The sequence below is a fragment of the Corylus avellana genome, chromosome 3 (genome assembly GCF_965113065.1).
Source record: "Corylus avellana chromosome 3, dhCorAvel1.hap1.2, whole genome shotgun sequence".
In the NCBI taxonomy this organism is placed as follows: Eukaryota; Viridiplantae; Streptophyta; class Magnoliopsida; order Fagales; family Betulaceae; genus Corylus; species Corylus avellana.
In genome coordinates, this window is record NC_142492.1 from 29,143,986 (window position 1) to 29,168,874 (window position 24,889).

The 24,889-nt window shown below is 34.4% G+C and overlaps 2 protein-coding genes across 2 annotated transcripts; one reads left to right on the forward strand and one right to left on the reverse strand.

The window, feature by feature from the left end:
• The first annotated feature begins 10,364 nt into the window (after positions 1-10,364).
• LOC132175814 (sulfated surface-like glycoprotein) lies at positions 10,365-11,696 on the forward strand. The gene has a single exon (XM_059587871.2). The coding sequence runs from the start codon at positions 10,519-10,521 to the stop codon at positions 11,368-11,370; it is 852 nt and encodes a 283-aa protein (XP_059443854.1). The 5' UTR covers positions 10,365-10,518; the 3' UTR covers positions 11,371-11,696.
• Positions 11,697-16,011: 4,315 nt separating this feature from the next.
• On the reverse strand, positions 16,012-23,542 carry APT3 (adenine phosphoribosyl transferase 3). The gene is made up of 6 exons (XM_059587374.2): positions 23,189-23,542; positions 22,675-22,785; positions 19,492-19,584; positions 18,215-18,364; positions 17,194-17,252; positions 16,012-16,188 (listed from the first exon to the last, which is right to left on the reverse strand). The coding sequence occupies exons 1-6, from the start codon at positions 23,268-23,270 to the stop codon at positions 16,135-16,137; spliced, it is 549 nt and encodes a 182-aa protein (XP_059443357.1). The 5' UTR covers positions 23,271-23,542; the 3' UTR covers positions 16,012-16,134.
• Between the last annotated feature and the right edge of the window lie 1,347 nt (positions 23,543-24,889).

The following is a 24,889-nucleotide window of genomic DNA, read 5'->3' on the forward strand; positions in this document are numbered from 1 at the left end:
GACCAAACAATGTAGTTTATGACATCCAATACAGTATGAATATGATGAAAAATCTCGTTTTGTGCCATCTACAAAGGTCAAATGCAAAAAACAAACCACAAAATGGGATCAAGAGGAAAAATAGAGTAGGAAGTATCTAGTCAACTATGGCAAAGTCATCGGTCAACGATTGGCATGGTAGTAGGGCTATCGTGGCCGTATCGCTGGTGTGGCACGTGGCAATAGGGCTGATGTGGTGCTCTGAGGATCTGACATGTAGCTGTGCTGAGTAGAAGGCTTGGCGTGTGTGGTGCACGAACGGTAGTAATGGCGGCGCTAGGCGTGTAAGTTTCACGTGCTGATCGTTGAGCAGCGTGTGGCGGCTCATATGGCGATGGTCAAGGCTGATTTGGAATCGTTGGAGGAAGGTCTGTCGAGTGGAGGTCCTGCCGTCAGAAGTGAACAATGGTGGTGGCCTATGGTGGAATGGCCGAAACTCGGGGCAATGCATGAGGGCGCGTGGTAGCTTGTATGGCGGCGGTCGAGGCTGATCTAGAATCCCCGGAGGAAGATTTGTCGAATGGAAGTCCTGCCATCGGAAGTGAACTACGGTGGCGACCTATGGCGGAAGCAGTCGTGGCGGAACGACAAAGACTCTGGGTGGCGCATGTGGGAGCGTGAATACTCCAATGAAGCTGTGCTCGGCGGCTCTGAAACGGTCATCTTCTGAGGTTTCGAGCGGTGTTGTCACCGGTTGGATTGCCGGAAAACAGACGGGAGGGCGAAAAAAAAAAAAAAAAAAAAAAAAAAAAAGAGAGAGAAGAGAAGAGAACATGTATAACAGGTGATTCAGAACCTCTAATATATATCATGTTGAGAATAATATTGTACATTGAATTACACAAAATGATGTATATAATTAAGGCGCCTATATATACAGGCTAGTAATACAGACACTACATATCTCTAACCCATGTGGGACAATACTACATATAATCTAACATGCCATAGAGAGAGAGAGAGAGAGAGAGAGAGAGGAGAGCGGGTGGAGAAAATGCAGGGATAAAAAAAGAACAAATACCATATCAAAAAATAATATTTAAAGAACGTAAAGAGTTAGAATAAAGATTCTGTTAGAGATACTAGTGAAAAACTAGTAGTTAAAAAAATTTAAAAAAAAAAATTACATTTTGAATAGCTAAAATAAAAATCGGCTACTCTAACCACCCTTAGCTAATATGTCACTTCTGCAAACATGATTCCTCTAGAAAGAAAAAGGCCAATTTGTTAGGAAAATCATAACTCCTTTAATTATTACAATATTAAAATTAAACACTTTGCAAAAAAATATACTTCACTCATGTCAAACTCTGAAAAGAACTGAAATTATGTATCTTTTTTATTTTTGCAAATTCTACACCCTCCATTTATTAGAGGCTAAAGGAAACCGATCAAGTGTTAATATTTTATTTGTCTTGAAGTTTGTTTGTTTGTTTGTTTTTTTTGAGTTTTAATTAAGCAAGAAAACCCTTTTTATTAACAAATTTCTATTAAAAAAATTATATGTACCTCCTCTCTCTTTTGAGTCTTTTCCGTAATAAATTTTAGGAATAATTCAAATGTCATAAAATTTTCAAAGTGGTTAGGTACACAGTAGTGCAGATAAAGTTTTCTTTTAAATTGAGTTTAATGAATTTTTTTCAATCTAATCTATAAAAGTGATATGTGTCTATTTTTTTTTAATAACTGAGATAAAGTTGAAATAAATTTTATTAAAAACTCATATGCATCTCACATGTTATTAAAAAAAAATGAACACATGTCACTTTTATAGACTAAGTTAAAGAAAATTCCTTTAACTCGGTTTGAAGAAAAACTTTGCTTAATTAGTATAAATTATTTTGGTTTTTTTTTTTATTCTTTATTGGAGTTAAATCAAATTATGATTTAGTTAGATTTGAAAAAGTGAACGTAGTTTTCTTCATTTAAGCCCATGTGCGGCTACCAATGAAAAAATATAAATATAATAATTGCAATTAATTTCTCTCATCTACTTTTTACTTTTTTTTTTCTGATATAAAAATAAAAAAATAAAAAAATAAATTCACGCGTCAGAAGTAATAGTCCCGACTCCCGAGTGAAAGACTAGTATGCATCCCAGGTGCAGACAATATTTGCAAAGCCAATGGTGACAGATCTGAAGCACGAGATTGATAATTAATCCAACCGCAGTGCTTCAGTGGGTGTACCGCGTACCGTGTACCTGCGTACAACAAAACCTTGCCAATTTGATGATTAGAATAGCATGGTGGTAATCATGCATTGCAGTCCGTAGATTTTCAGGATTTGTATTTTGACTTTTTGAGCAGTCTAAATTAATTTTGGTTCAAGAATAAATAATGAGTCCCACCTGATCCAGCTCTGCCCTGGCTTGTGGCACCTGAGGCTTCACCTGTTCTCTCATCAGTTATTGCATTCTGTGCTACAATGGTGCACATATTCCTACTTGAGTTTCTCAAAAGCTGCCAAATTGTAAGACTATAATCAAAATAATAGCCAAATTTTCAAGCTTTTTGACAGCTTATCTGAAATAAGGAAGCTAAGTAGGGTGGCAATTTGCGTTTGTGTGCTGGATTCGAATTGTGTTTAGGTATGAGTACATGTTATATAGGTCAATTATAATTCGACACATTTAATTAAACAATTCAAACTCTTCAACCCTAACCATCTAATTTTTTTATTATGATTTGTTTATTATGTACAAAATTGACTGTCATTATGTTGCTTGTTAGTTTCAGGTCGTGTCAAAGTATGGATATAAGACTATATATGTCAATTTTAGCTTAATCTATTTAATTAAACGAGTCAGATTCTTTAACCCTAACTCTTTAATTTCGTGTTGAATTCATAAATTGTGTTAAAAATTGTCGGCGATAATACTACCTATTTATGGGCAATTTCCAAGGTGCATAAATATAATGGTGATGATGTTGTTGTCAATGATATATGAAAAGGCAGGCATTTAACTATATGAGAAAGTTGGAAAGTGATGCATTCAATTCATGAGTTTAATACTTGCCCTATAATTTTTTTATTTTATTTTTTTATTTTATTTTTGAAAAAAGAAATAATAATTGAGTTGAATGCTTGGTCATAAGATGCATTGATTGCTTCAAGGCTCCACGTTACTCAATTAAAACATAAATGTCATCAACCTCCTCGATTTCAAGGGCTTTTGACCATGAAAAACAAAAACCTCCTTAACTAGGCTATGGAGTTGATACCTACCCTAAAGATAAAAGAAAGTTATAGATTTGAAAATCCCTTTTGGTAACACAATCTAAAATAAAAACAACAAATACAGATTTTTGTTTTTTTTTTTTTTTTTAAAAAAAAAAATTCTTTCTTTTAAAGTTTTTTTTTCCTGAGCAATATAGGAAAAGGGTAAGAGATTACAAACTGTAATTTAGATAAGCAAATAAGAGCACCAACATTAAATTCTCTAAATGTATGAAAAATTCTTAAAAAATCATAATAACAAGACTTTCTTTATGTCATATTTGCTTCCTTTTTGACTTGTCACACGTTTCATGATCGAAAACAATGCAGAATATCTTAGCATTATTAATTTATTGTCCATATCGACTCCACGAATGTCTTTTTTATCTGCAAAACATTTACAATCTCTATAGCATCTTCCTCCACCATTATATTCAAGATTGTTAGATCGAACCTTTGACCATTTTATCTGAAAATCAATAGGTGTTCAGTGAGTGAAGCTAAAGCCTTGTATGACATTTGAAATTACATCCCACAAATCATGTTCTAAGAACTGTCCACTTGACTAGAGTGACACTGTTACACCTCAACAAAGATATCCAAGTCTATGCTGAATTTTTCCGCCTTTCAAGCCACATATGCTTCCACAACTGTAGGATCAACTATAAAATGCTTAAAAGGAACACATGGTTGCCAAAACATTCCCCTCTTAATCTCTGACAATAACCCCTACACCTATCATTTTTCTAGATTTGTCTACTCTAGAGCTTCTGTATTTCGGTCTTGCTCAACATTAGTACGCACATTTTGTGTTGCAATTTTAAATTCCTCCATTGTCTCCTTAACATCTCGGATTAATGGGAAAGGATGAGCAAGTTTTCCACCAAAGACTATACTATATTTCTACGCAACCACATTGTTCTCGCTATTGTTGCCAATCCTTCTACCTCTTACTTATCCAGTTTTTCTATTAGCTCACCCAGGATTTGCATAAAATCTTCCCTTCTGTTAAAATATTTTGGTATTATTGTACAATTACGGTATTGTCATTTATGTGACAAAATATTTCCGTAATATTCTCATTATACTACACAGAAATATTCTCCATATGTTATGATAATATTTGCTACTGTATTCACTATTGTAAATATGTTAAGAATATTATGTGATTTTATGTGATTTTGTAATTATTGTATTTTTTTTTTTATGACCTCATTTAACTATATATAAGCCGTACAATTGAAAACACATTAGAAATATAAATTTCTTCTCAATAATTATTTTTGGGGTTAAATACTAAATTAGTCCCTAGGGTTTCACAACTTTATTTTTTCCCCCCTGGGTTTTCATTTTTATCACAGGAGGTCCCTGTGGTTTTGATAAGTGACCAAATTAGTCCATCCGTTAGTTGACCGTTAGTTGACCGTTAAACTGGACACGTGGACCAATCAGACGTCGACACGTGGCACATATATTAATTTTTTTTTTTTTAATTAAAAAAAATGTTTTTTTTAAAAAAAAAAATTAAAAAAAATATATTAAAAAAAAAAAAAAAAAAAAAGAAAAATCGTAAAAAACTGGGGGTGGCCGAGCCACCCCCTTGGCAATTTGGGGGTGGCCGAGCCACCCCCAAATTGCCAAGAGCCACCCCCAGTTTTTTACGATTTTTCTTTTTTTTTTTTTTTTTTTTTAATATTTTTTTTTTAATATTTTTTTTTTAAAAAAACATTTTTTTTAATTAAAAAAAAATTAAAAAAAAAAATTAATATATGTGCCACGTGTCGACGTCTGATTGGTCCACGTGTCCAGTTTAACGGTCAACTAACGGTCAACTAACGGATGGACTAATTTGGTCACTTATCAAAACCACAGGGACCTCCTGTGATAAAAATGAAAACCCAGGGGGGAAAAAATAAAGTTGTGAAACCCTAGGGACTAATTTAGTATTTAACCCTTATTTTTGTTGTTGTCTTTTTCAACCCCTCCCACTAAAACTTTTTTGCACCTTCCTTGAACAATACCCCCATACAACATTCTTAGGAATGGAAAGATATCCACGAGATTCTAAAATAATTTTGACCCACATTAAAATTAGAAAATTTTCAAAAGCAACTTCAAAAGCCATTGGAAATTTTTCAAAAGCAGCTTCAAAAGCCCTTGGAAAATTTTCAAAAGCAGCTTCGAAAGCCAATGATAGTACTAAAAGAGTTGAACTCTTTACTTCGAGAATGTTTAGAATTGCATTTGAAAAATAGAGTTTTTAAGTTAAAAAGAGTTTTTGGGCAAAAACTTTGTTTTTAAACTTTTGCCAAAAATGTGTTTTGGTCATTTTTAGGCTTTTTTGACTCTTAAAAACACTTTTAATTTTTTTACCAAATGAACACTTTTTTTTCTAATTTTTTTTTAAACGAACTTTTGAAGTATTAATAGCATTTTCAAGTAGTTTTATCCCTTCTGTTGGCTTGTGGATAGAGAGTACCATTGGACCGAACATTGCCTCTATTTCAAGTCACTTTGTTTTCTGTCATTATTTTCTCCTACTTTTGTGTCGCCCATATATAGCCCTTGGTCATGTTGCTATATTCTTTTCTTTTTTTTTTTTTTTTAAAAAATTACAGCGTATTTTTTTATAATTTTTTCAACTGTTTGAATTTAATTCTATTTTTCAGTTAAGGGCATCTTTGGAATTGTGTTTGAGAGCTTAAAAAATACTTTAAATATTTAAAGAGTCGTACCAAACAAAAGCTGACCTATTTAGTAAAAAATTCTAAAGTATATATATATTACGCTAAAAATGGTCAAAACGCATTTTTTTGCGAAAACTTTGGAATGAAGCTTTTGCCAAAAATTATTTTTTGACTTAGAACCTATTTGAAATTGCGTTTGAGAAATATAATTTTTAAATCAAAATGAGCTTTTGGGCAAAAGCTTCACTTTTAAGCTTTTGCCAAAAGTGCATTTTTTACAATTTTTAGGTTTTTTGGACCCTTAAAAACACTTTTAATTTTTTTACCAAATGAGTATTTTTTTCTTCAAACGGACTTGTTGAGTGTTAAAAGCATTTTTAAGTCTTTTTGACTTAAAAGCTCTATTTCTCAAACATAATCTCAATCATGTTATAAAAATGGTCAAAACGCATTTTTGCTGAAAGCTTAAAAATGAGGCTTTTGTCAAAAAAATATTTTTTAACTTAAAAACTTTATTTCGCAAACGCAATCCAATCCCAAGACGAATCTAACGCTACAAAAGATGTGCTGAAGTATTGAGACCCCAACATGGGTTTATTGATGGTGTGATAGCAACATTACATTGGTACCTGCAGCTTGGGGCAGTTTAAAAATTGGTAGATGATGAATGCGATAGTACTTGCAAATTGAATTTACTTCATCTTCTAGGTGGCTTAATTTGGTGACCCCAACTCAAACAAAATTCCAACTTTTCTCCTTTTTTTTAATTATTATAAATGAGTGCCGGTTTGGATTGAAGATTAAATGAAGACAGACAAGTGCATGACTAAATACCCCAAAAATAAATAAATAAATAAATAAGGGAAAATTACATTTTTTCCATGAACTACAACGTCATGACACTTTTTCCCATAAACTATCAACTGTGACATTCAACCCCATGAACCACTATTTTGTGCCCAAAATCCCTCTTCCGTCAATCAAAGGTCAATTTCGTCAGTCAAAAGCATTAACTCAGACGGTCTACCCGTCACTTTGCCTCATGAACTACAATTCATTGTTACTTTGCCTCCATAAACTATACGCATTTTTACTTTACCCCAATGAACTACAACGCAATGTCACTTTGACCGTCTGACTTAAGGCATTTAAGTAACAGAATAAGAGTTTTAGACACAAAATGATAATTCATGGGGCAAAGTAAAAAATGAGTTGTAATTTATAAGGGCAAAAGATAATTTCTCAAAATATATTTATAACATTCTCTGACTAGCTATGACAGCCCGATTTTCCTTCTGAGTCACAATAATTTCAAAAATCAATTTTGCCTCATTAAGACTTTACCGTGGTGGTAAGTTTACCCCCCAAAAAAGGAAACTTTAGAATATTTTCCTAAATTCTTACTTGTTTTAAGATTATTTCTAAGTTTAAAAATTGAATTTTAATTAATGTTATTAAATTTTCAATTTCTTTTAATTACTTCATTTGGTTAGAATTTTTCATTGAATCTTGTCAAAATTTCTCAAATACCTTTTTTTTTTTAAAAAAAAAGAAAAGATAATATTGCAAAGTTGTCGCAAAAATATTGCAGAAATGCTTTTATTTTTATTTTTTATAAAAAAATAAACGCTAGAATATTTACAATTTTTTATTATGAAAATGATATTTTAAAAATTTTGACCAGATTTAATAATTAAAAAATTATAACGGAAGACGATAAGTGAAAGAAATTAAAAATTTGATATTATTAATTGAGAATTTCAAAACATGTGAAAATTAGTGGGAGGTTTCTAAAGTTTTCCCTATATAATTTGACCAAAAAAATTTGAAAAAAAGTAAAATAAAAAAGTGGAAAATATAGGGTTGCTGAATTGATGCACGCCCGGATACTTGCCCCAATAGATGCCACAGGCGTGAGAGCAAAGGCTGGCAAAACCCCACCCGCAGCCCCAACCTCCCACCCACCATGTATACATTCTTATTTCCTTTATACCATGCACTTCTTTTAATTAAATACCATATAAACAATCAGTTTATCACCATATATAGGACAAATTGTTTATATATAAAATTTGCCTACTTTGCCAGTATGGCCAAGTATACTACAAAAATATACCTATATAATTATTATTGATTAGCCTTTGATTATCTCAATGTAATTGTCCCCTTGTGATGTAATCCCAATGAGCACCACCCTAATGGGGTTTCAAGTAAAATAAAATAAACACAAGTGGAAGAAAATCTGTCGTTTTACTTGTTCAAATTTCAGTGCTTTTTTAGATGCATTCTCTTCTCTCTGCCAGTTTCCATTGTTCTTCTTCTATTCTCCCACCTGTTCCACTTCAAACTCCCATGAAAGATTCCACCCCATGATTTATTTCTATTAATAATAATAATTATGATAATAAAATGGGGAGAAGACAAGAAAGGGGCCAGGGGTTTTCCTGTTGCATTGAAAACCTGAAGCTCACCAAGACAGTGAAGGAGTTATTGTTGCTTTGATTTCAAGGAGAAACAAAGCAATGAAAGCATTAATCAAAGTTAGATGGGAGGGCAAACTTTTTATTTGAAAAGGACTTGACCCTATTATCTACATTTACCAACTCTATATCTAAACAAATTAATGCAAATGAATTTCCCCCAACTTTTTGTTTTTTGTTTTTTTTCTCTTTTTTGTTCTTGTAATATGCAATAAAAGTTTACATGATAGGGATACTGATCATCTCCATTCATTTCCTCTCAATTTTAAATATAATATTTGAAGTGGAGAAGAGGCGGTTAGTCGTTTTTCAAGAGGGGTAAAATAACAATTTTACCCCTCTTAAAAAGATTAACGGGACCCTCTCCATTTCAAATAGAGGATCATATCCCATAGGATATGAATGGGTAAATTTAGTTATTTAATCAACACTTTAATGTTCTCACTCACTTGTGATATCAAGTTTTTTAAAACACAGCAAGTTAAAACTTTTAATTAAATAAAGGGTAAATTGATGGAATCAGGGTTCGAACTAAGAACCTTTAACTCTTTTTTTTTTTTTTTTTTATCAAAGAACATTTGACTCTAATATCATGTTAAACCACCATTTATTTTAAAAATTTAAACTAATAAGAAAAAGAAAAATTCAATTCAATTATTTAATCAACATTTTAACACCATTTACTCAAAAACATTGAATTCTCAATAGATAACTTAAATATATCTTCTAGAAAATCCATTGTACCAAAAAAAAACAAAAAAACAAAAAACAAAAAAGGAAAAGAAAAAAATTGATGTTGATCCTTTTGTTTTTTGTGAATAGCATCTTTCCGGAAGTAATACTTAGCATTTAGAAAAAAATTATATAAAACTTGAATCTCACGAAGCAGAGATACAGTGTCACAGGATGCCAATCAAAGCCAAAGACAACGTTTCCCACCAGCTTTTCGGTAATGTGAAATAATGCCCTTCTAACAATCTCCAACAGCCGTGGTTGGCAAGACTCAAATGTTTTTCTTACCAAAAAAAAAAAAAAAAAACGTTTTAAAACCGGTAAATTAGAAAGACAATATTCTCTCATTTTCTTTAAAATCGATTCCATCAAAATTTAAAGTTTATGTATTTAACAGTAGACCTAATGTTATATTATTTGAATTTTTATATAACACGTGTCACAATTGACATAATGTACACAGTTGAATACACTAACTTTGAAGATCAAATAAATATTATCCGTTAAATCATCAGTTATCCTAAAAGTTTAAGCTGATAAAATGATGTAAATTTAATTACCTAATCATTAGTTTAATAATCTTCATCGCGTGTGATGTGTAGACTTAAACTCTCTTTTAGTAGGTAAGGCCTAACACTTAAAACATTTAATTTAAATTGGATGAATTGACGGAGTCAAAGTTTGATTTCAATACCTTTGACTCTGATACTATGTTAAATTACCAGTTATCTCAAAAGTTTAAGCTGATAAGAAAATGTGAATTTAATCACTTAATCAATAATTTAACATTATTAATTTCAATTAAGAAATATTTTTTTACATTATGGCGTCCATTTTGTTTATGATCTTCTTTAATAAAGCATGCAAACTCAGCGAAAATATACGCAAAAATGATTTCTGATTTCAAAAGAGAAGTCTCTCTCCTTCCACCGTTAAAAAGGGAAATGAAATAATGGGATTGAAACAACATGATGATAACCTGAAAGAGGCTGAGCCACATCATCACAACAGGGCTCCAGTGACCAAACCTTCTCCCAGAGCTCTGTTGGATGAAATTTCGTTTCCTTTTTTCCTAGTAAATGAGATTTGTTCCTATTCTCCCTAGTCCCTCCCACCCAAGAAAGAGACAGAATCCACGTGGGTAATTACAAAATCTTCAGAAGGGTATTATGGTCATTCCGTCCCCAATCCATTTAATATGGCGCCATTCCTTTCTCCACCAAACAAACAGCGCACAACAAAGCCAAAGGGAACATGAGAACTCCCAAACACACCAAGCCAAAACAAAGACAACCTTAGAAACTGTCTCCCTTTTGTACAAAGAAAGAGAAAGAGAAGAGAGGATCCGAACGGGGCTTTGGATGGCGAGCGGGTGGGTCAAGTCGTTGCAATGCAAATCGAGAGCGTACGAGGACGTGTACCACCCGAACCCGAAGCACCTCATACCCAGTGCCAGTTGCAGAAAGAGCGTGCAGAGCATTAGGGACGTGATTGACACCACCAAGCACAAGCCCAGAAACCCAAAGTCCACGTCGCCCAAGAGACAACCCGCTACAAAGCATCCGCGACCCACCAAATCCGAACCCGTTTCGGCCCCTGCAAGCCGGTCGGCACGTGCTCCGGAGCCCTACGTCCCGGCCCTGGCCGAGCTGCATGAGGGCCACCCTTCTCGTAACGTCGTAGAGATTATCTTCCACACGAGTTGGAGCCCCAAAGCCTTTACGGGTCGGGTCGAGATGATTTTCAAGGTCCAGAACGGGTCCAGGACTGTGGCCCGCTTCGAGGAGTATCGCGAGGCCGTCAAGTCTCGTGCTGGGTCGGGCGGCCCGACCGGTGGAGCCACGTGGGAAGAGAATGCGCGGTGCGTCGCGGACGGAAACGAGGTGATGCGGTTTCACTGCCTGGGGCCACCGTCTGGCGGCGGAGTGTATGACGCTCGGGGCGGCGCGTGGGCGTTTCCAGGGCCGAAGGGATCGGCGATTTGCACGTTCTCCGGGAGTGGTGGGGCACACGAGAGCGCCGGCGGTGGAAGGGGCAGGAGGGCCATGCTGGTTTGCCGGGTCATAGCGGGTAGGGTCTCGAAGCGACTCCGGATCGACTCGTTGTTGGATGGTCGAGTCGGTTTCGACTCGGTGAGTGGGGACAACGGCGAGTTACTAGTGTTTGATTCTCGCGCGGTGTTGCCTTGCTTTCTTATCATATATAAATTGTAAAAATACTAGGAAATTTTTCATTTATTTTTTGAAGTTTTTTTTTATTTTTTGGTCTTCTGAATTTTTTCTTAATGGAGATTTGATGAAGCTTCTTCTTTGCATTTATCAACACAGTTTTTCGTTTTGCTCTGTGTTGGGTGGTTGATGGTTTTGTGTAATTATGAAAAGTTGTGTTGATGAATGCTAATTAACCAATTTACAGCTTCTTTGGTTTTGTAAATTTTGGTGCCCAACATAGTGGTATAGGTGCCAAAACATATTAGTTAATCAATGTACCGTTTCATTTCATGCAATTAGGGGGTTTTAAATAATTTATTTGTGTGATTCCTGGTGTTTCACCATAGATCAGCTAAGAAATGAATGTTATATATATATATTTTTTTTTTGACATGCGGGAGAGAAAGATTCGAACTAATGACATTCGTTTCATTATGCGTGGTTCTAGCCGATTGAATTATCTCTTGAAGACGAAATGAATGTTATATTGATTATACAATGAACTAGCCGGAGAAACTCCTACATTAAATTACAGATCAAATCAAAAAAATAATAATAAAAAGGCATGAAGTTTGATTTTACATGAGCGCTAGGTTGATTTTCCCCCTACAATGACAAATTTGCTATTGAGCTGGAATTTATTTTCCGTTGATAAAAAATTCTTCACCGGAAGGATGGCTAGCTTTCCTCTGCGCCTGCGGTGGTGAGGCTTCTTACCATAGCAAGGGTCAGGACGACGAAAAGGGGACGGTGGGCCGGGGTGGCTAAGTGGCTTGGCTCCATAGTCCATAGAGAGGGTGGCAGCTAAGATTCCTTTATGGGTCCGGGTTGCGGTTAAGAGCGAGAAAGGTGGTGGAAACAATGAGAGAGAGACAAGCTTCACAAAGTGTTTGTTCCCCCTACAGTGACAAATTTGCTATTGAGCTGGAAATTATTTTCTGTTTTGACCAGATTTTTTTTTTTTTTCCTTTACATACTCTAGAAAATATAAAAAATATTTTTCACTGAAACAAATGCAACCTTAATTAAAAATTTATGAGTAATTTTGTATATATATTGAGGGCTTCATCTTGTTGGCCAGCATACTAACAGATATGTTATTCCTCATTTTTCTAATCATCTTCATCTATATTGATTTTAAATTTACCATTAAATATGTAGGACTCACATGTAGATCATACAAATTCAATGGCGACAAAAAGTTTGACCAAATGAGTGAATCTTGAACTTGTTGCTGTTGAAGCTTTGAGAGTTTTACATGTTGTAGAGTTTTGTAGAGACTTAGGATTAAAGCATTCCAAGCAGACTCCTTATAAGAGAGTCTGTTTCCTAAGTTTAGGAAATATGTTCAAAAAATCACAAAAAACATCTTATAACAGACTCCCTAAATGAATCCTAAGCATTATAATTGCTACAGTGAAACCCAATGTTTTGGGTTCCACTATTGCAATCCTTATGATTATTGAAATATAAAAAAATGATTCTCTCTTCTCTCCTCTCATAATTCTCTCTCATCTCTTCTCTCATATATATATATATATATATAAAAATTAAAAAAAAACAAATATTTTAATGATATAGGAAATGATTAAGGAAAGCTATTAGAGTGTATTTTGACATAGGGAAGGAAAAAGTAGTTTGGATCTTTAAATGTAGGGAAAATGACGAAGAAGCTGCTGGAAATGCTCTAAGACAAATTGTTAATTAGTTCATGTCAGAAGGGATGTAAAATCTCATGCTCATGACTTAGCCAAAGCAGCAATTAAACAAGTTATGGATCAAGTTTTGATGGAAGATATTCTTACTTGTATTTGTGAATTGTTTTGTTAGAGCAAACTGCTCTAGTTTTATGATTTTTTCAAAAAATATATTTTTGCATGTTTAGTTTAATATTATCGCCTAAAAAATAATAATAATAATAAAAAAATGAAAAAAAAAAAAAAAAAAACATCTTTTGACTGAAATGCATTTTATTGTAATAAGTTGAATCTCTTTAGAATCACAACTTTAGTACTCTTATTGGTACCCAACAATCCATCATGTTTTTCGAATTTTTCTTTAATATCGTGTATATACGTTTAGCTAAAAGACATGAATTCACTATTAAATTTGTGTTGGGTTCACATGAGTTCACAAATCTAATAGTTGATCTATTAAATTTGTAGGATGAGATGGAGAGAAAATAGAGAAAATGTTGACATAAATCATTCCTCAAAACAAAAAACACTTAAAACACATTAACAAACAGAATTCTATATGGGATAAATTACGATAGAGCACCATTCATCAAAATTGATCAAGTATCTTTCTCTTTTACAAGCTTTGCTAAGCTTTTTGAATGATCAAACTATTCATGGGATTAAGAAGACCTAAGAGAAAACAATATTAATCTAACATTTTCGAAGTTGGACCGCTTTGAAGACCGCTCCGTTATGCTAATTACAGAGCACATCGGTTTACTAAATGGGCCGCTGGCCCGCTTCCAATACAACCCAATTACTCTCATTTTATTTGAAAAAACTCACATGTGCAATCTTTCCCTTTCCCTTTTCTTATTTGCTTAGAAGAGAGAGAGAGAGAGAGAGAGAGAGAGAAAATTGGCATTCAAATTCTGAATTAGGTGCCACCAATATTGGCTTTGGTGTACATGAAAGTTGAATCAAAGAACGTAGAATATTTGTAATTGTGCTTTTCTTGACCGAGCAAGCAAAGCATAAATGCTTAAAGACACCAAGAGCTTAGCTTAGCTTGCATATCAATGGAAGGTATCTATCAGCCATCAAAAGATTGCGACCACGCACCACCATTTTCTCCCAGAACAGGTGGAGACACAGATCCGATTGCGTGACTTGCGCTTTACTTTCCCAATTAACCAAATAATTCAGCCATGGGATGGGAATGGGACCCTTTGCGTTTAACGAACAATCACTATCCTCTCTCTTACCATTCTTTCTTTTGCTTTCTTTTCTGGATTTCCATCAATAGAAAACAAAGAACAAACAAACAAAAAGAGAAAAATCAACCAACAAACAAACAAAAATGAATATGCAAAGCCACCAGTGACTGAGTCACAACGAGTAGAATTCAGTGGGGTATTCTACTTTTCTTTTCTTTTAATACTCTGACCCTTTTGATTTGATGCAGGGTGGCATATTGGGTTTGCAATAGTAAACAACAATAGAATCACAACTCTTCTGAAATCAAGATTTTATCAAGAAATCAAGGCAAACGGGATAGAAAATCGCTCAGAGCGTTTCATATTGATAGATTAATCACCTCTTACATATTTGGACTGCTATATTTATGTTATGATCTTAGTGTCATACATGGGTTAAGTCTAATCTTAACCATATGTATATAAACTCTTTGGCACCCTTTCCTTGTAAGACAGTTTTCAAGAGTGAGTTATACCCAAGGTTTGTATTATCAACAAGCAAACTTGGAGCAAAAGCAAACCTAAGTCTATTATGGAAATTTCTAAAATAATAAAGAAAATTATTACAATTAAATAAAATCCTAATTTAAATAATAAAATAAAATATATTTGCTTACTGGATGATCTAATTTGCTGGAATAAAACATTTATTAAAGTCCCCAATAGAGAAATCAAGACTTTCTTTCTTGGATTCTTGCATTTATTTTCATTCAGCTTTCTAATCTTCCCTTTGCAGCCCATTTTTTCCTAGTAAACATCGGAATTAGCCAAACCTCATAAAACATAACTTTGAAGATCTTTGATTGCTGAAATTAAATATTTATTACAATCCTCAATAGAGCAATTAAGTCTTTCCTTATTGAATTTTTGCCTTTATTTCTGCCCAACTTTTTAGTCTTTCATTTTCAACCCGTTTTGACTTGTGAAACATGATTGATCTTTGAATTAGCTTCCCAACGCCACCAAGCTCGCTCGAGTCCAATATTCGAAACTCGAGATGTAACCTTTTTAATAAAATTCATCAGGTGTGAATTTGACCCCAAAACAGATAAAACTCGCTTGCATCATAACTCCAATGGGGATGGTTCTGACACAGAATGATATGATGCAGGTGTTCATCAGGTGTGAATTTTCGCCCATAGCTCTATGGGCGAAAATTGTTTTGCTAAAAATAAAGGATGTTTTATGGCTAACCAAAAACATTTTTCTATTAACCAAGTTTTCCAAACACACACATAGACCTGAAAATGCTAAAAACGTTTTTCAAGACATTAGCATCGTAAAATGATTATAAGATGAAAATATAATTTCTAGCCTTACGCTTATTGAAATCAATAGAACCACACTTATAGGTGGAAAATTAACAGCTAAAGTTTTATGCATCATAAAAGGGCATCTTTTGGGGTGTATCCAAAGAAGACAAACTTTAGCAAGCATGAGGAGAATTGTGAAACAATCAGAATGACCAAAGAAGCAAGTCTGATTGCAAGTATTTGGAGAATTATTAGCATGCCTTTTCACTCTTTTGATGTCAAAGTCACATGGCAGGACAGCTATTATTGGCACCCCAAATGAAACCCATGACAGGTTATATGAATTCAATTCTCATGAAAAAATGTGCTCCACTAGAAGCATTTTTTTTTTTTTTTTTTCAAATCAAGCCCTTTCCACAATTCAATGTCCTATGCTACTAGGTAAAATGAAGGGTCTCAACAACAAAAGTTCATCAAAATTCATTGATAATGGGGGCAAAAAGGCCCAATAATAATATCCTCTATTCTACATGTTGTCATGGTGAACCACAGCCAGGCTAATTGTATCATCTGCCACAATTATTGGTACTCCACTAGTACGTACAATGGCTTGCCGTTCAATCGCCCCCGACCCTGCAATGTCCAGAAAAATTTACATGTTATAGCCGAAATCAATGATTTTTCTTTGGTCCATTGCAGACATAAGACAAAGGCATGATAGTCCAGAATAAGATAAACAAGCATCAGAGAAAAACTAGATTCATGCTTAATTGGATATTTCCCTGAATATGATTCAAAACAAACAAGAAACTCTATAGTTGGATTGTAATTATAGAGGAAAAGCGAGACAATATATATTCTTCATGGAAAATCTTTCTTTTTCTTTTTCTTTTTTATGATGAGGAACCTGTTTAAGGCAGCGCCACTTCATGTACCTACCCCGACCCGTGCACAGCACCACCTCCACACTTCATGCAAAATCTATTCTAAGGTTGTGTGTTCAATTTACCAAGCAGTCATTTCAACTCGAAGTTAATATCAACAAGAGAATCAAATAAACCCCACTCATCTGTCTCTAAATTACTTGACTGCACTAGTTTCCTCATTCAAGGCATCAACTAAAAATCCAAACTTTCAACTACCTGTCTTGAGCATGACACCATATATATACCACATGCTTAAAAGTAGACGCGCCCGTATATCCGGATTACAGGGTTTTAAGACTCACATAACCATCTCTCACAATTAGCACAGCAGAGTTTTATTACTCAATACTATTATTAAAAGTCAGTACCAACAATGTGCAAATGAGTAGTGTGCCAAAATCAACTTAAATTCTTGACATGTCTCTTCTACCTTGCTTTTCCTTATCTTCACATTTCCATGATTTGTCAATTTCCCAGAATTAACATATGAAAACATCAACCTTGTCATGCATGGGTGAGCGTAAATGGGTGGCAAAACTCAATTGCCAATAAAATTTAATCATTTTGTGTGCAGAAATTATGCTCACGTGTTCCAGGAGGCAACAAGGTAACAGAAGCACTAAAGCAAGCAAATACTATAGTCACTTGATAGTTTAATAACTGCCACCAAAAAAAAAAAAAAAGACGCAAAGAGTTGAAGCAATATGTGCACCTTTAATTCCGGTAACTCAATTACACATGCACATTCAATTACTTCTGCTCCGACACGTTCTGAGAAGCAACAAGATTACATAAAAAATTGACTGAAGTAATTAGCACAAAAATTTGATAGCATCAGCAAGATCAACAAAACAAAAGAGAGGACATGCAATTAGATATGATTTTGAAGCTGAATATAAGTAGTGCACCAAGCCAAACAAGTAAATATTAAGGCAACAAAGTACCTCTTTTTGTTTTTTGGCTTTCTTAAAGAGCCTAACTAGCAAATTGGGTCATTGTAGAAAAGACTCACAAGTGAGGGGGAGATTTGTTGTGAGTGCACTTGTGAGGTTTGTGTCCCACGTTAAGAAAATGTAGAGAGTAAGTGATTAATATACCTTACTCAACAACGGCTTTACTTGTTAAAAAAGAAATATACCTAAATGGATTCGAAGCCCAGTAAATTAGGCTTTTGCACTAGAAGTGGTGTCCTAATATTTATATTAACTTACTCTTGTTTGACTCTCTAAGTTTTCTCCTCCTAACATAGATTTCCAAGTGTTGCCAATTAGTTATGTCACATGAGTAAATCTGCTTGCTAGTTTTCCTTTTCTGTTCTTATAGATAAACACAATTCGCACAAGCATATGGGATTGAACCTGTTACCTCACCCCACCATCCCCTATTTTAAAGCAAGAACTGCCATTTGATCCACAGACCATTGGCTCTGCTTTCTTGTGTTATGGTCTGATAAAGTTCTCAATGTCTAAATGTTAATGAATTGACATGGTAAATAATGTTTGTTAAGTAGCTTAGTCTGTTATTCCAATGGTTATCCAAAAAAACAAAAAAATTAGAAAAAATTGTAATCACTGATTCAAATAGCTTCCAAGATGAATTGCAGATTCATTTAAACTCCCCACCCAAGGATGTAAAAACTTATCTATAAAATTAAAAGCCCATGGGCAGAAGGGGGATGATTTGATCTAAAATTGGACACAACACAGTGTATTAAGAATTTACAACGCAATTACCTAGTAAGTTCATAGCCGCACAGAGTGTGCCACCTGTGGCAATTAAATCATCGACCACTAAAGCACGTTCACCAGGTTCAACAGCCCCAACATGCATCTCAAGACAATCCCTTCCGTATTCCAAAATATACTCTTCAGAAATAACTTCACCTGCCATTAAGTGTAGATTATAGTTGAACAGTACTAACAACATATGAATCTATGTAGTAGCCACAACATCTTCAAAGTTGACTGCAAATATTTAAAACCCAAAGAGATCCAAGGACAAGGCTTGTTAAGCCCCTAATATCCTCTGTAAGAGCCATATCAGAATAATACTATATATGTCCATGATTCCAATAAACACCAGAACATTATGGAATACAAAGCAATACACAATACTGATGGGAAATATATTTTATTGAAGCACTAGGAATACCATAATATTCAGGCTCCAAAGAAGGGGGAAAAGAACATTTAGGCTAAAATGCTAAAATCATGAAACCCATGGCATGGTGACTTCAGCTTAAAACATGGTTGTGTCATATCATTGTGATGCCTGACCAGGCTACAATAAACCACAAGAAATACAGACCACAGGTTCACTAGATGGACCAAGACTGAAGACCACAAGAGAACACGAGCAATTATATTGTACATGCGAGAACTAGAAAACATAACAACCATTCAAACACAGAATGGCAGTAAATATAAAAAATAACAATAATGCTCCACAACAAAGCAGCTGTCAGCAGTGTAGTCAGGCTTCCCCCCCCCGACAACCAAGGTCCAAAATCATCAGCATTATTAGTCATCATTCAGTTGGAGAATATGCAGTTACAGTGTGAAAGAAATCCAAGATATTCTCTTAAATGGTGATTAACACTACTCACGTCTAGCAAATTAGATTACAGCTTCCAAAACAAGACAATGGAAATAAAGCACTTGTCTCGTATGGTCACTATCAATAGAAAATTCCTCTGGTTATGCAGCTTCAGTAGATCCACACATTGAGAAAGTTGGACTCTTGAATTTTTGAAATCATGGAAAATAAATTTAAGGAATTTTCAAAATTACAAGAGGCCAAACTACAGGTTCAGGGATCAGTACGAACAAGCAGATAATGTGAAAGCAACATTATAAATGTTTCTTTAAAAAAAAATGCATTGAATGAAATAGCATTGCCAGGAACCAACATCGCATGGAAGAAAAATCTTGTCTTAAAAAAAATAAAATGGGAGAGTCAGTGCACTCATAGCAAGAGATACAGGAAATTACAGTAGCAAGATGAAAAATACCAGGCAGCTTCCTTGGTTTTCTCAAGGGAACAAACTTTGCCCCTATAGCCAAAGCAATGGGAGGACCAAAGATAAAACCCCGAGCTTCTATTCCTGGAAAAAGCAAAACAAAACAACAGGGCACTCTCGTATTTCAGAACACAATGCAAGGGCTAAGTAATTCAAGAATTGTTTTATTTTCAATACAACAATTAGCATAAGTAATTAAAAGAACAGCAGTATCAATGCTAATACTTATACTTGACCAAAAAAAAAAAAAATGAAACAAGACACCAACATATAGCTGACTACAACTTAATGTAACTTTTCCATTATTGATCCAAAAATTGCATAAAAAAAATCTCTGAATTTTTATATTCTAAGAAAACAGGGGAAAAAAAAAGAACCTTTCCATAAAAAACAAATAGAAACTATACACTGCACTAAGAAAGCATACACAAAGAAACTTCTACAGCACTAGGGGATGTCCCATACACAAAGCATAATCTCTCCAACCTGTAAAGAACATCAATGAGTATATATGTTGAAAGAACATTACTTTAAACAAATAAGAAATAATCTATCATAAAATAAGTAACATTCCTGAATGATACTAGCATAGGAGTGGCATTTGCCAATACCTGAAGCCCATAACTAAATAAATCTATAAACAGGATTCCAACAAAAATACCAAACTAAGTCAGTACAGTAATAGAATTGACTCTATTGAAGATATTCAATAGTAGACACTTGCCTCAACCCGTGACAATCATTTAAAACAAAAAAAGTTCCTGTGAAGTTGAAACGAAAATAACTTATAAAGAGACCCAGCCCGCCCGCCCCTCTCCCTCTCCCTCTCCCCCTCCCCCTCCCCCTCCCCCTGCCCCTCCCCCACTTCTTTTTTTTTTTTTTTAATAGAAAAATTCGTACTTGTCACAAACCAGCTTAAACTAGAGTCCTAACCTATATTATTCTCCATTCAGCTGACCACAATAAAACTCCATGGGCACAAATAATTCAAAATCTACCACCAACCCAAAGAATGCTAAAGGTGCTATCAAAGGTTGGATTGTTGTCAAAGTGACCAGGGTCTATTTGTCCTTCCTTACAATCAAATAGGAACGACAATCACCAAATGATCTCACACCATCTGATGAACTCAAATATTTGACAATTAAGAAGTCATGAGTCCAAATCTCAACTAAGCAATAGCTGTGCATGTAACATATTTATAGTTCATTTATAATCCAATTGACAAGCTGTATACTCCAACACACAGAGAAACCCTTTAAGGGCTATGGATGTAGCACCTGACAATTCTGAATGAGATTGACAACAGAAAGGAGCAGGTTATGGCATTTAACTTTAATTTTTATGACCATTCAAGGTGCACTAGGTCAAATAACTTGAACCATTACAAGCCCAATGGGAAACTCAATTCCCATTGGTAGTAGTGGAGCTGGTGTATGAAAGTCAAAATATAAAAAATAAAAGATAGAGAAGGGTGCCAATCCTTTTTTAGTTTGCATTGTTTTCAAATTTTGAAGTTCCTCATAGGGGACAAATGTTTTGATAAGTATACCTCCTAGGAAACACTAATCTCCAATCACGAGAGTCAGCTTGGAAATATCAATTATTTAAAATTATTTGAAAATACAGAAGACTGATAGTAGTTGAAGAAGTGGAAAAATGATACCGACTCAGACAATACACTTTTGGAAAAATTGCATTGCAAAAAGATATTGAAACAGACACATGTAATGGCATGATTGCACATAACATCACGGCATCGTGTCAAATGTCATTGTAACTGAGTGCAACATACCCTTATGATGCACTAAACAAACTAGATTTTCTAATAATCAAAACCTATCCACACAATAATATCAACTATAATGAAAATAAAAAACTGAATCTTATTCATGTGAGACTGAATTTTGTAACAGAAGATTCCACAAAGGTTCTCAGAATTACAGGACAAGAAGACAGAAAAAGTGTACAAAGCACACTAGGGAAGAGTTCCTAATGCACACATGAGGACAAAACACATAAAATAAATGTCAAACAAAATCATTTCTGAATCAGATATAATAGAAATGAGAGACCAAACTTACCAAAAAAAAAAAAAAAAAGGAAAAAAATGAGAAAGAGAGTCCAAGGCCATATCAATAATGAGATCATATGGCTTTTACTACTCTCCTCAAGTTTTTGCAAGTAATGTTAGTATAAACAGATTGTTTGCATAAGTACATCAAAGTACATGGTATGTTGTATGACATGAAGCAATTATAGCCGCAACAAACGTTGCTTTCATCATCAGATTCTTTTTTACATGAATAATGTTTCCAAACTGTGAAAACGAAATGTCTGTAACCGGGCAATACAAAACACGGGGAGATAAAGATAAAAAGCATAATATTCGATAATTTAGTTATCAAAGTTTCAAGGGTTAATCTCAAGAAGCTGAAATAAGCAAGCAATCCTAAGAGAATCACATTAAAAAAAATAAAAAAGGGACAACAATAAACGACGCATAGAATTTACAGTTCATCCGGCGAAACCAACAATGCCACACAGATTTAGACAGGATTTATTCTAAAAAATAATTAAAAAATAAAAATAAAAATAACGAGAACAAAGGAGGCACAGAAGCAAGCCAGTGAACAGTGAAATGTGAAACCCACATTATAATGGAGCCAAAAAGACCGGCCCAATCGAAACTCGCATCAGGCGGGTCCACATTTGAACAAGTTGGGCATCCTGGGCATCCATCACCAACCACCATCCATGCAAATTGAATCAGAGCACATGCCCGCAGAGAGCGAGCAAATGTGAGCCGCTCAAGAGAAATTTCAGAGGGAGCAATCAATGGCACAACCCACTACCAAAGCTCATAGTCAAACAAAAAATCACTCCCCCAAAAACCCACAGTCACTTCCATTCCATAATGTCTCTCGAAAGCATTCAAAAAGACAACCAGAAACTTATGCAATAGAAAAGAGAAGAAGGAAAGAGAAAGCACTTTCTGCATCTCCCAGCCCTACTTTGTCGTAAGCAAAGGACCCCACCACCTTCAAGCTAATCACAGTGAGAAAAAAGTTCTCCCCAAAAAGCTCTTGATCAAGAGAAATGCTAACCCCACAACAACCAAATCTTTTTCCCCAAACAAAAAGAAAGGATTTTTTTCTTTTCTTTTCTTTTTACCTGCAACAACTGAAATGTTTTTGCCCTTGTATCGCTCAACGAACAAATCGATTGTGTCTTTGAAGGCTTTGGGATCCAGTAATAGAGTCGTTATGTCTTGGAACATAATTCCTGTCATTTTGTCCATTTACCATTAAAAAAAAAAACACAAAAACAAAAATGTGAACCCAAATAAACCCGAAAAACAAAAAGAAGCATAAGAAGAATACAAACAAACCCTTTATGTGGTCGCCAGGAAATTTGAGGAAAAGGGAAGAAAAGAAATTGAAAGAAATATAAAAAATTTTAACCTTTATTCTTTGGGGTAGAAATTTTTTTGTGAACTTTACAGACTCATGGGCCATTGTTTCTACAAACGAAAAATGGAAACCCACTTCCATCAAGGCAGACAGTTGTACAACGCGTAGTTTGGTGTTTTTTTTTTTTTGTTTTGTTTCTGGGGTTGTAAAATATTTCATTTCCCACATTTTCTCAGCGAGCAAACAGAGAGAAGAAAGAAAATCACAGGACGAACCTTGTTTGGGGAAATTGGGGACGACCCGAATCTTAGTTTTGATGCCATGGATACGAGGATCTTCGTCTCTGTACGTCGACATTATCGTATCTATGTCACAAACCCAACTCAAAAACAGGTAAAAACAAAACAAAACTCCAAAAAAAAAAACTCTCCCTCCTCTCTCTGTCTCTCTCTCTCTCTCTCCTTTATTTTCTTTCCCTTTCTCACAGTTGAAACCAGCTCGGTAGCTGAGAGCACTCAACAGAGAGAAAGTAATGGAAGAGAGAGAGGCAGAGAAAGGTGGGTATTTATAATAGATGGAGAGAGTGCTTCCGGAGAGAGGGGGCTCTCTGCACAAGAATATATATGAGAGACACCAAATCTTTTCGATTGAGTAAGAAAGAGAGGGATCGTAAAAGGTGGTAACAAAATACAAAAACTAGTATCACGAGGTGCTTTTAATTTATTGCTCTTTCTCCCTCTATTTTATATTCTCTGTTTCCAGTTCTTTCTCCTTCCCCAGATATATTTTTATTATTTTCTATCATTTTTATTTTTTATATCAATCTATTTATGAGTATATATTGAGTCTCTTCTGTCAAAACGTGGAATAAAATTTTTTTATAGCATTTAATTTAATATAAATTTGACACAATAAACAATAGCATCAAATACAATACAATAGAAATAAAAATACTGTATTTAATTTAAATCAATTTCATAATTTTTTTTTTTCATTTATTATAACCCAATGCTCATTATTGATTACCGAACCCTTCACTCTTCACTCACCTAACCATCGAGCCTCCGACACCAGAATTTTTAAAATCAATCAAGACTTATCAATAGGTATTTGTGTGTATTTATTAAAAATAATTATATTATTTTTTGGAGTTTTAAGTTAAAGTATCTCTTTCTTATTGAAGAGTGCAGAAAACTCAATTTACACCCAAATATTATTGAAGTTATATCTTTTAGAGAAGAGAAATATACACAAAATGATTTTTCTCTATTGCTTGTGGCTAATGCACATACATGTAATTAAGGCCGAGGGGTTGGTTGTGGATTCCAAAAGTGTCCCTACTGGCTGCTTCTGTTGGTTTCTTATTTGTAAGCTCACTCGAGTGACAAAGAAAGGGGGCATAAGGGCTATTAGGGAAATTCCAAAACTTTTTGGGCGGGGTAATGAAAATAGAGAGTTGCATGTTCACAATTAATTATATATTACATTTTCTAGATTTATTATTTGTACTTTTAGATATCTTATTTAATTTGACTCATTTAAATAAATAAGTTAAATTCTCACAAATGAACACGACCCTTGTGCATGAAATTTTCTCGGCTGAGAAAGCGAGGCTCATATGTAGGGCTGTTAAGTGAGCGAAGCGTCTCGCGAGCAAGCTCGGGCTCAGCTCGCATAAGCTCAGCTCGACTCGAATATTAAATGAAGCACTTCATGAACACAAATCCTGGCTCGAATATTAAACAAAGCAAGCTCGGCTAAGCTCGTGAATAGCTCGTATAAGCTCATGTGTGTATATATATATATATATATATATATATATATATATATATATATATATATAAACTAAGTAATACATAATTAATTATAAATCTCATAATTATTAAAACCTTAAAATTGCATTTATATTTAAGCGTTAGATAATGAAAAATTCTAGACCCTTCGTGATCAAAGAGAGAGAGCAATCATTAAAAATA